Genomic DNA, 12,983 nt, shown 5'->3' with positions numbered 1-12,983 from the left:
CAAATTAGGACAAGCAATTATATCTAAAATTGAAAAAATAGTATGCTTTTTAAACAAATAAATATATATACCCCATTCTTAAAATATTTCTAGTCTGAGAGAAAATTAAGACCAATGGAATTAATGGGAGGAAATTGGGTAGAATTTGTAAGACGACTTAGACTTCCAAAACAGCCCTTGTGTTTCTTTCAGTTGTAACTAATTTATTTTCCCTTTGAGAAACTTTTTTTCATAATGATATTGTTAAGTTCATGTTAAATTTTTTATATTTGAAACTATATTTTAAAAACTCCTTACTTTTTCTGAACATATCTGTGCACTTCTCTTGATCAGAGTGTTTTGTTTTATTTTGAATCTGTTCTTTTTCTAAGATTTAATACACTTTGAGTAAAAAAGTAGAGTTAAAAAATACTAGGAATGCAAGAAGAAAAATGGTAAATATTTAACCTAATTGAAGAGATGAGAATATTTTAAAAGGGAGAAAAAGTTTTTACAAAGTGTAAAGTTAAATATTTATCAATGATTTTAAAAAGAAAACTATTGGATACTTTTTTATTAAAAAGTTGTGTTCAGTTTCCTCCAAAGGGTTCTTCATCAAATTTAAAGTAAGAAGTGAGTAATTACCAAAGAATTTGTTTCAAATTGCCAATTTGGGGTGACTCAGTATGTACTGTGTAAAATGTTTTGAATGTAAACTTTTAAGTATATTGTAACTTCAGATTTCTTACTGTACTTAAGTAGTACTTTTATTGAGGAATAATGTACTGTAGGCCTCTGGAACATAAATTTTTCAAGTTAAAGTAGGCCCAAGTGTGAACCCAAAGTTCTAAGGATGAAATAGCTTTTTAAAGTTTCTTCTTGTTTTATTTCTTTCTTTGGCAGTGTCACATTTACAATAAATTTGGCTATGAGCAATGCCCTAATATTGTAGTGTCTATATAAAATTGATTAGAACTTTTTTGGGGAAAATGCTTTGAAATGTTATCAACAGAGCTTGTGATGTTATTGCATTCAAAGCAATTTTCATATGTTATGAAACCCTTAACATTTTCTTTGTGGCTAAATGGGGACCACGTATTTGATGAGGTATGTTTATTGGTAATAATTCTAGATTTTTAATATATTTAATAGTTTCCTTTTCCAGCACAGCTGTACATGTGGCAAAGTAAGAGACAGATTTCAGCCACCGGTGTATTGCAAGAAAGATATTTAATATTCTGCACATTGCTAAACCTTGTCAGCATATTCCCAAATGCTTTTTTGGAAAACTGGTATGAGTGATGAAGACTACCAGCTGATTTAGAAGTCCCATGAAACTGCTGGGTGTGATGCTTTTTACTTTTTGACACTGAAGACAAGTATTTACATCTTGTCTTCTAGTTGTGTTGAAACATGATGGTTAAGACTATTATTTTATGTATTTTTTCATGTCTTGAAAATATTTTTTTTTTCTTTTAAGGAGAAGGGAAAAGGGCCCAAGCCCAAATCCTAGCAGTGGAAAGAGTACTTGTGTATTTCCACCTTTAATGGATGTCTGGGTTGGTTCTGGCATGAGATTTAAGATATAGTACAATGTTTAATAATAGAATGGTAAAATCGTTGATGCTATTATGTAATATCCATCGATTTTTTTACAATAGAAGGTGATGTTGATTTTTTAAAAAAATGCTGGTAAAAAGTAATAACAATTTGAGTCCCTAGAGTTAGGTATGATTCCAGCATACATAGATTTTAGGACTTTAGCATGGGTCTCTGCAGTGCACCTGCGTCCTGGCCTCTGGCACTCTTATTGCCAGTCTTGTCCCATTTCTGACCACACAGCACCAATTGCTTGGGAATAGTTCCCACATATGTGGTGGTTTCTGAACATGGACCTGTGCCCACTAAAAAATTGAACAGAGGCCATATACAGTTTAAACCCAGTACTCTAGAGGTTAAAAAAAAAACAAAAAAACCCAGCATTAATTCAGTGAACCTCAAATGCTGTGTCTTCATTTTATCTTTTTATCCGATGGGGAAACAAACATCTCAGGAGTGAGTCTTGAAGCCTTTCCCCTTATGTCAGTTTCAAAACAAAGCCACTAAAGCTTCTTGTCATTGCTACTTTTTAAACTAGTATATTTGTCGGAGTTATTTGCAGATTATTTTTCTTCTTTGTGGGGGGATAGAAAATGTACTGTATTTATAGTTGTATTCAGACACTGATTGCTTTATTCTTTAAAGTTATCTAGGTCTTTGGAAGTCCCTACTAAAAAACAAAATGGTGGATTGATGGTTTTAAGAATGTGATTCTAGAAATGAAAAATTGAATATTTATTTAGTGCAAGGCAAACTGCCTTCAAAGAGCTTATACTCTAGCAATAAAGAACTGCATTGCCTCCTTTTGGGCTGTCACATCTCCTGGTTAAATGCAGCATCCTGTAATATGTGGCACCATGTGGTTAACCTTATTAACACATGTGGTCCATCAAATAAGGAAGAACTTCTAGTCTCCTGCAGATGTTATTCATCAACTTTATTTTTTTTTCTTTTGACTTTGCTTTGACGTTGGGAAATTGTGTATCATTCTCTGTGCCTCAATTTCCTCACCTATAAAATAAGGATGTTAAAATAGATGATTTTATTTGATCTTCTTTCTAAAATTCTATGAATTTTGACTGTTTTCCCCACTTTCCATTTTTGGGTGTTGGTGTATTTTCTTCTCAGATTTACTTTGACTCGTTATACACATGGAAATCCCACATGCTTGTAGCTGGTGTAGATGTCGTGTGTCATTTCTGTCTTTCCTGGAAAGGACTGTGAACCAGTCTCCCATTTAATTCAGCCTTCTCTTGGTACATCCTGTTGCTAACAATGAGAGAAAGAACTAATGTAAAATTAGATCACAGTTCTTTTGTAGCTAAGAAAATTTGTTACACTTGATTAAAGCTATATTTAAATAACTTGTCTGCAGGAATGGATATCATGCTTCATTACTAAGTAATGTGAAAACATCATAGGAGCTCTTTTCTAGACTTGATTATGCAGTTTTCTGGCTGTTTGCCCTGTAAAATGACCAGTTGTGACACCAACAACTGGAGAATTTCTCATGGATAAAAATATTGTAGACAACACCAAAATAAACTTTGCTTCTTACACATAATTTAAAAATGGGCAGCACGATACTCTAATATACTATACAGTAGCAATAGTAAGTGAGGCAAATAGATTCTAATAGGAAATATTTCAACTTTTCAAAAAAATTTATAGGATTTATTATTTGTCACTTTCTATGTTTCACTCATTTTTGTATATTTTCTTGGAAAAGACTTTGATCCATTTTATATGAATCTAAATTACATCATTCACAGTTTAATGATTAGCAAACTGTATGTAGTGGTTTTAAGTGTAAAGAAAATTCTTATAATACTTTGACATGAGTAATATTTTGGGGTGGGCAAAATATTAATGTTATTAAAGTGTATTTATTATTTTTATGATACTCAAAAATAATTTGAATTAGTGAATTCTTTCAAAGTCTCTGCCTCAGTGTATTTTATTTAATATTAAAAAATGTTCTCTGTCCATTGGTAACACTTATCTCATATGGAAATATATTAACTATTGTTGATAAGAATTTTTGATGATGAGTAATTTTCAAATTGTGAAAGAAGACTTATCCAAAATCCTTACACTTGACAAAGACCTGTTCCTTCAGTACATGTCACAGTACAGAAATAATGATCTGTTTTTTAAAGTGAAACAATGAGTGAAACCACAAACACTCTGGCCAACAGGTTCTCATCTAGTGCTTGGTTGCCCTTGCAGTAGCTTTACCTAAAGAACTGTGTGTATATGCCAAGGTCTGATAGCCTTTCTTCATTACATGTTACAACACATTTTTTTTCTTCTTTTTAAGGTGGTTTAGGTTAGAATCCAAACAAGGAAAAAGAGTCAAAAACAGGGGTGAGATAAAGGTCAATATTCAATTTATGAGGAACAATATGACAGCAAGTATGTTTGACTTATCAATGAAGGACAAAACAAGATCTCCTTTTGCAAAATTGAAAGATAAGATGAAAGGTAGAAAAAATGATGGGACATTTTCTGATACGTCTTCTGCAATCATTCCAAGTACTCCCATGCCTGATGCCAGTACTGAATTTTCAAGTGGTGAAATACAGATGAAATCCAAACCAAAAAAGCCTTTTCTTTTGGGTCCTCAGCGTCTCTCTTCTGCACATTCAATGTCTGATTTAACGGGGTCCCACATGTCTTCTGAGAAACTAAAGTCTGGTGCTGTAGGTCACACACATCTTCTTGGACGCCACATAGAGTCCTTTGGAGCCGTTCCAGAAAATGGTAAGTGGTACCTTCTTTCCAGTGTAGTCTTTCCTCAGTAGTCTTAATTACTCTTGTAGTTTTTAAGTGTAACTTCTAAAGTAGAAAAACTAAAATTGCCGTTTCATGGTGGTATTTTATAGATTTAGTCGTCTATCAATTATTGAGTGTCTACTGTACCATTGATAAATTCATTGAAAGCAGAGTTTGTTTACATTTTTATATATTTTATTGGGTGATAATAAAATGAGTTTCAGTCTCTTTTCATGCCCTGGCTTCTTTTTTTTTTACTGTTGTTTCTCCTGCCTTGAAAACCTGAAGCATAAATGAACATTCAATTTCATCATAAGGTTCTTGGGGAAAAAACTTTAATGTTCAGAAATAAGAAAGTCAATTTAATGCTAATGATGAAAAAAAGCCAAAAAACAAAAAACAAACTTTGAGATTTCTAGCATTATCATGCCAGTGGGTCCTCTAGTTTTGACATTATTGTTTGTTTGTGTGATGGTTTCTGAGCTAAGTAAATTACTAATTGTCTAATAAGACACTAATTGTTAGTAGCCTAACTTCAGAACGTTATACCTTTCCATTTTAAGATTGTTTTCCTTGATTATTTTTAAGGTTAATACCTTTAAATAGCTAATTGCACTCATTCTAAAAGCTGCAGAATGTGTCAAATAGTATGATGTAATGTGTCACTGATTAAGTACTAACTACAAAATTGTTTGTAGGAAGTCTTAAGTCTCCACACAGAAGAGCATTAAGCTTTGATACTTCTAAAATGAACCAACCTGACAGCATTGTGGGTGAAGGTGAATCGTCTTTTGGAAGACAAAATGACCCATTTACAAATGTGACTGCTTCATTACCCCAAAAATTCGCAACACTGCCAAGGAAGAAAAATCCATTTGAAGAAAGCAGTGAATCATGGGACAGCAGCATGAATTTATTTTCAAAACCAATTGAAGTAAGAAAAGAAAATAAAAGAGAGAAAAGGGAGAAAGTTAGCCTATTTGAAAGAGTGACTGGGAAAAAAGATGGCAGAAGATCTGATAAACTTAACAATGGGGGATCTGATAGCCCTTGTGACTTGAAGTCACCTAATGCATGTAATGAAAATCGTCAGGACTATTTTGATTATGACTCAACTAATCCGTTTACAACAAAATTCAGGGCTTCAAATATAATGCCATCTTCAAGGTAAGCTTTGAATGGGGAAGGTTGTGCTATTTATAAAATAAATTCTTTTTATTTTGCTTGGAATTTTTTTCTTTTTTATAATTGCTTATAGAGCCAAGTAATTTTGCATACATCTTTGGAATTGAACTTTTTATCTTGGAAGGATTGAAAGGATAAAAGATTTTTATTCCCTACCCTAGTCTGCTCTCACTTATGTAAGCCAAAACTCACCAAAACTTTGGAGAAACAGCATGCCTTTTGATGAGACATGGTGACAGTGAATAATCCAGGGGTGTGAGTGCAAGCCAGAGATGTATTCCTAGATATTTTCCAGGGATTAAGTCCTGGGCTGTCTAGAGAGGCTTAGTAGACCAGTAGCGGCACATAGTCTGTTGTTTAAGAATTAGTACTGAAATATTAATGTTTCTATTCTGATGATTTCAGGATAGATTTTCCTTACTAAATGATTGTTTAGGAATAGTTTTGTGAATGTTCATTGGAATTCAGTGACCCGCATGGATACTGTAAATATGTAAGAGATCTTTATGAAGATTTATAATCATAGGAATAATCATTATGATAAAGATTAGAATTTCAAACTCGTGAGTTTTTAGTTTTATATATACTGCTACTTTTTCTTATTCCTTAGAATTTGGAACTGTATATTTTAAATGCAATTAATGAATTTTGTAGGTGTGAATGATTCAGTGAGGATAAATAGCTCATGAAGTACATAGTACAAAGCTAGCCCAAAAAGGGAACCCTTAAATGGTGACTAATACAGGTTGAGCATCCCAGTCAGAAAATCTAAAATCCAAAATGCTCTTCTTTAAGAAATGTGGACTTCAGCATTAATGGTTTTATAGTAGATGGAACTCTTGGAATTTTGGATTTTGGAACAGTTTATTAGAGTTTGGATTTTTCGATTGGGAATATTCAACCTGTAAAGTCTGCAAATATTCCCAAATCCAAAAAGCTTAAAGGCATCTTGGGTAAGGGATACCCCACCTGTATTGTGTTTTTGTGTTGTCGGTCATTTTATTCATGAGCAGCTCTTTGCTTTGTCCCACTGTAAGCAGCAAGGGTAGTGTGACAGTCTCCCTTGGAGGCTCTGCTCTCCCCCTCCCTTGTGCATCTTCCATCACATCAAAAGCCATGTATTTAAATTTTGGAAGGTAAATGCGTATTTCTTTCATTCTCTTTTATCAATAAATGGGTATTTGCTGTGGTTTTAGCAGCATCATTCAGTTTTGTTTATAGACTGTACCTCAGAGAAATAAATTTTTACCATTGGTGTCAGTGTGTTCTTGAAAAGTTTTGAAGTGCTATTCTAAAATATTTTGTGTTGGTATTTCATGTAGTATCCTTCACGTCTTTCATAAGTCCTACATTACAGGGGTAAATAAACATATATTAGCTTTTCTCCGCTTTTACTGACCTTTCTTTTGCAGAATGTTGTTGAAAACAACTGTGCAAGATAAGAGATAACTTAGAGATGGAGTAATTTCGGTAATTTTAGAGTTAATGAAAAGCAAGAAGATGGGACATGATAGAAAAATAATATTTTATGTTAGCATTTGAAAAATAATTATAAAAGTAAATATATATTTAATTGCCCTGGACTTGGGCTGCACTCATGGATTGCCACAAGCTTTAAAAGTACGTGTGGCCTATTGGTAGATGAAGACTTTGGTTGGGTTACTTCACTATTACTGTTCCTGTTAAAATTAGAGCTGTTTCATGATGTATGTAGAAAATGATTGCATGTATATAAAAATAGGTTTTTAAAATTTTAAGGCCTTTTTCTTCATATTTAGGAGGTGGCAGATATAAGGACAGAAAGGACAGAGTGTATAAATTCCTGGAAGATTCTCATTTTCTGTCATAATCCATCTTTGTGGTAAATGTGAAACATTTAAATAAAGGGGTAGCTCTAGTTAATAGTGTAAAAAAGAAGAGTTGAATGTAAGTTGACGCAGAGAAGGAATACAGTTCATGTTTTTAGGAAGCAGCTTTGTTTTGGGTAGAATTTGGGCAGATACTATTAAGATAGTGTGTTCTTTACATGACAACATCAGCATTCTTGTTTATCCTCCCAGTATCATCCCCCAGTTACTTGGGACTGTTTGAATTTCTCAAGTTAATGTCCAAATCACTTTTGAGGCTATAGACTCAAATCACAAGGACACGTGTTGTGCATTATTTTTCCCATAGTACTATAGATCTGTTTACAGTCTCCTGGACCCTTCTGACTAGTCTTTGTGAGAACACTGAACAAAGCTGAAGGGGAATATATAGCTGTGAAGCTGAACTTGGTTTTTGTTGAGGGGATTGGTCCATCTGAGATTGCAGGAATAGAGAAACTCTGTGATAGCTGTCTAAGTGAATAATACTTATGATTAAAACTAGAGAATTTTCTTTATGCACATAATTTAAAATTTCTAAGGAGATTTTTTTTAAAGAAGTGCAAGTGAAGTCTGCCTGAAGGAATCACATTGGAAATCACAAAACATACTTTTTTGCTTCTGTGTTTGGAATAGTTCCCCTAGCTATAATAAACAACTCCAGATATCACTGGCTCACCACAGTAAAAGTTGCTCACTTCTGTCACAAAACAGTACACAGAGGTGGGGATGGAAAATATGGCTGCTCTCTTGATGCAGTCATTCAGCACCACATAGTCTCTCAGGCTTCTTCCTTCTTGTAGTGTTACCATTTATCACAAGCCCTCCAAGATCATTGCAGCAGGGAAAGGGAGGGGAGGATCACAGGTGGATCATTTTTGTGTGTCAGGCCTAGCAGTGGTTTGCATTGCTACCCCATACATCCCCTTGGCCAGGGCTCAGTCATGTCCCAGTGCCATTGCAATCAGTTAAGAAATAGTTTAGTTGTATACCCAGAAGAAAATGGAACTGGGTTGACACAAGGTCAGCTTTCTACTGAGAAGTTTGGAGGCTGGAACACTGGGCATCTGCAGAACTACAGCAGTGTAATTGAGAGAATAGTTGGAATTTTTATAAATTTCAGGAAGATGTTTTATCAGCTTATATTTGGTATTGAGTTGTTTGTGTATCAAAAATGCTGCTACTTTATTTATTGATACAAAAGTAGATTGATGACATATTTATCAGCGAGTTTTACCTTTACCATTTATCAACTGACTCATCAACTAATTTGTTATAGTTGTCCCACAATTTGTAAAGCAGCTCTTCTTTGCATCTGCAGAATATCATTTTCTAAAAACAAATATGCTTGTATGATTCTTATACCTTTTAAATAATTTGTTTATAACCACTGATTTTGAGAAATTATCAAAAATAATTTGAAAAGTGGAAATGGTTGGGTGTTTTCAAAATTTTTTTTTTCTTTAAGCTGGGACATAGCTTAGACCCTTCTCTTAGGTAGGGATGAGTGGCCAAGTTCTACCTTATTAAAGAGCTAATGGAAAGATAAATATCACTTCTAAGTCTCTTACACTTCTAAGACCTCCTCCACAGGTCCAGACCAGGGCTGGCAGCAAGGCTTGTGGGCCAAGTCTGGCTTGCTGCCTGTTTTTGTAAATAAAGTTGTGCTGGTACACAGCCGCCCGCATCTTTGGGTGGCTATTTTTGTGCTACCGTGGTAGAGTGGATGGTTGTGTCAGAGACCGTATGGCCTGAGAAGCCCAGATATTTATTATTTGGCCTTTAACAGGTATAGACTGCTGCCCCAGCACCAACTGAATGCAGGGGTTCTTTAAGAAGGGCAGAGCCAGGAGATAGGAGCAGCTAGACCCCCCACATGTGTGTGGAAGGCCCTGGAGCAGGAACAACAAGTTGGACTTTGACTGAAAGAAAGATTCTCTGAATATTAAGTTGCTGAATTTTTTTTTATATATTTGTTACAGAAATTAACATTATTTACCCTACTAAGCAGGGTATGTAAACTATAGTACCTTTTGTTCTATTTAAGAAAACCCAGATCAAAAATGCTTAAGAACTACTGGTTTCCAACCCCAAATCCAAACTCTTCTTTCTGAATTCAGGGCTTACTGTATTTCAGACTTTTCTTACCTATCTAACATTTACTATTCCTCATTCTGTTCTTAGTAAGTTAATTTCCTTAGCGTACCTCTCTAACTTGAGGGTCTAGTAAGTCATGCCATCTCCATTCCTGGGCTCAGGTGTGGGCTACACTCAACCTGTCTCTGAGTGCCATCAGTCCATCTATCCTTAATGCTAAGAACTCTAATATTTTCCTGAATAATAACCAGGTATTTTTGTTTTCTCGATTTCTGTTATTACGTAAATCGAAACTGCTATGTGATGTTTATCATGTCCAGTTCTTAAAAGTTTTCTCCACTGAGCTGGGGAAACTTCCTACCAGTCATGCTGAATTTTCTTTCTTAGAGTCCCCCAGCACCTAGGTCAGTACACGTCCTATAGCTTGGTCATCACAGTTTCTTGGAGATTTCTTTTTTCCAAAACCACAGGTTGTTGGATCTCACCTTAGAGGGAGTTAGAATCTTTAGTGAGTAGGCACTGGAATAAAAAAATCAACATTTTAAAAACTTCCTGCTGATTGTCAGTCAAGTTTGAAACTTGCTGATTGAAGTTGTATCACCTTTTTCATAAGTATTGAATATGTTCTTTTGATGATTGTTTGTGCTAATAAACTCATATTTGAACAGAAGGCAACTTAGTGCCACTAGCTTTGCTTACTGGGCTGACAGACCCTAACTGAGTAGATAAGTCAGCTTGGCTAAAATGGATACAAAGAGAAGTAAGAGATTTTGCTGAATAGGTAAAAAGCACCTAAATTAGAGTGGACAGTAAAGACCAGATAGAAATATATATTTAATATTCAGGGTATCAGTGTGCTGAATGGTGTGCAACCTGTGGACAACTGAAGAGGAACTGTGGTATATGCTTTTCTCAGGAGCTCCAGCCCTGAGTAAGTTCAGAACACCACTTAGTTCAGACATTTTATTAACATACAGAAGAAATTGCTACCAATGTCTTACTTTGAAATTTTGAAAAAGTCAAGAATATAAGCCTACTCTGTGATAAGCTCATATAATTTGAGGTTAGTGGAGCAGCCAATCAGAGAAACAATGAATAGGAGAGACTCTTTCCAGAGAATTTTGCTTAGGGCACAAAGGTGTGTGACTTGCTTCCACTTCATTACTTTCAGCTTCACTGCAATTATGAATACCAGGTAACAAATTCTTAGTTACCCTAGGATAACTTACTGGTTTGTTTTATAATATTATTCCTCATATGATTGATTTTATTAGAGCATATATTTCCATTTGTAATATTTGCTGTACACAAGAGCCTGCCTCCTCTTAGCTGATGAACAGGCCAAAAATTCATTTAGGACAATATTAAGATCAAAACTCATATTCATCACTCATATTTTATAATTTTGCATGACAGAGTGCCTTTAACATCAGATTGACCTCTTTCCCTCTTTCTCTTTTTTAATCCTATTAAAATTCATCAATTCCTATCTATTATTGTGTCCTACCTTTCTCAGGAACTATGAAACATTGGTTTCCAGAATGGATATTTAAGTGTTTCTAATTTTCCCAAATAAAAAAATCACAATAGGCCTATTAGCAGGTAACCATTATTATGCAGTTGTATAAGATGGTCCACGAAAAAAATGGTCTTGTATAAGGTTACATTTTGATTTTAAGAAGAATGGTAAACAAATGATCCTAAAGAAAAGATCCTATTCATAGGTTTTAAAACTTCATTTTTATAACGTCCCCTATGAACAATTTTTTTTTCCTGAATGAGTTTAAAGATCAATCTTTGACATAATAAACCTCATTGTGCATAACATTTATTTTAATAGCAATAATTACTTTTTGTTCATATTTGTCTAAAGATAATTTGCCTGTTATTCATAGTAGGCTGTAAATCTTTTACGCAGCCAAAAATTTGCCTCATTTATGAGACAGAAAGCACAAACTCTTGAGATGATTTTTAGAGCCATTAATCCATTAGTGTCCAGGGATTTGCAGAATGTTTCCAATGTAGCAGTGTCCGTGAACATGAAATATATGATGTGATTAGTTCCCATAACACTAACTAGAACTTCTCTGTTTAATTCCCCAGAGACTACTTGAAACTTTTTTACCCTTTGTCATCCTAATACTCATTATATAGATCTCATTAATTGGTGCATTTCCCAATGGGTTAATTTGCAGATACTAACCATGGCATCCTTTTACTAACTCACTAATGCAAATTGATATTTATAATCTTAAAATTGAAAACAAAAAAGACAAACTTTGTTATTTTTTTTAAGCAGAGAGATTGAGAAGATTGAGATATAGAGAAATTATGTGAGAGAAGAAAACAAGCCAAAAAACCCACAAAAACTACTGTAGGCTAATAAACTGATGTGAAAATTTCTCAATTTACAGCACTTGACAGGTGCTAAAAGAAAAGCATCTTTAATTTTAATGTGTTGTTAGGACCTCTTTAGAGAGACTGTACAAGTTATTAACAAGGTCCTCTGAGACAGGAGACGGGTAATTAACAAGACCTATGGAGATATAGTTTAGGTAATTAACGAGCTCTTAGGCACTGGACACAGGATAACACATAGCGAGTCCAGTAGTTAAAGAGAACAGGTTGTTAGGATATGATCAAATACAAGATAGAGTCTGTAAGTCCTCTGGAGGTTTCTGATAGGAAAGTATTAAGATTATATTCCAGTGACCCCAGTGTGTTAATTTTTGTAAATCAATATGTGAGCTTTTTGGTTTAATGTAGTTTGAGAGAATTATTTCCTTATAAAATCAACAAGCAGGGGAGCTTGTTAATATAGATTAACATTCTTTATTAATTGCCAGTAATGAACATGTATATTGAGAAAAATACATTGGAAACACAAATTATATGGTTCTCACTTGTTTTAAACATTTATTGTATGTTTTTCATCTGTGGCCTGTAGGTTAACATGTCTGTTCTAGACTAACTTTGCTCTCTGTTGACATTAAAATGATCAGGATTTAGGCCAGAGGGGAGAATGCCTGGTGCCAGTTTGATTTTTTACTTGTTATCTCTGGTTCCTCCAATCAGGCTCTCATAATATCTTTAAGTTTGAGAGTTGATGGTATTCCCAGTTGCAAATATTTGATATAGTTATTTCCTGTAGCTATTTTATATTGCTGGGGTATAAATCTTGAGTTTTGGTTCAAAAACCTCCCACATGTGTTATACTCTGAAAGTGAAATATCCAAAACCCCTTGTGAATCTTATAGTTCTTTCCATGGCTTCTTGTCTCAGTGTGGCTACTCCAGTCTATCAGGATAATTTTTTTTTTTCTAAATTTCAGCTCTGATAATATAATCAAACGATATTTCCATTATAACTGTTTTTTGAGTATTTGCCATATAAAAAAAATCAGACTATTAAGATATCAATCCTGCTTCTTAAACTTACAGAAGAGAAGGTTTGTAAATATTAGGTCTTAATTTCATGCTAAGG

At 34.2% G+C, this 12,983-nt stretch overlaps 1 protein-coding gene across 2 annotated transcripts in view; it reads left to right on the top strand.

Annotated features, from left to right (window-relative positions):
- Positions 1-12,983, top strand: part of Rab11fip2 (RAB11 family interacting protein 2) — a 37,506-nt gene that overhangs the window by 1,600 nt on the left and 22,923 nt on the right. For both annotated transcript variants that reach the window (XM_046450136.2, XM_046450137.2), the window contains exons 2-3: positions 3,899-4,341; positions 5,052-5,520. In XM_046450136.2, coding sequence (XP_046306092.1) covers positions 3,899-4,341; positions 5,052-5,520 — 912 coding nt within the window. The remainder of the gene's footprint in view (positions 1-3,898; positions 4,342-5,051; positions 5,521-12,983) is intronic.

This window comes from Marmota monax, unplaced genomic scaffold (genome assembly GCF_021218885.2).
Source record: "Marmota monax isolate L192 unplaced genomic scaffold, Marmota_monax_Labrador192_F-V1.1 WCK01_AAM20220418_F8-fsc00004, whole genome shotgun sequence".
NCBI classification, from domain to species: Eukaryota; Metazoa; Chordata; class Mammalia; order Rodentia; family Sciuridae; genus Marmota; species Marmota monax.
This window is presented reverse-complemented; position numbering and strand designations above follow the sequence as displayed.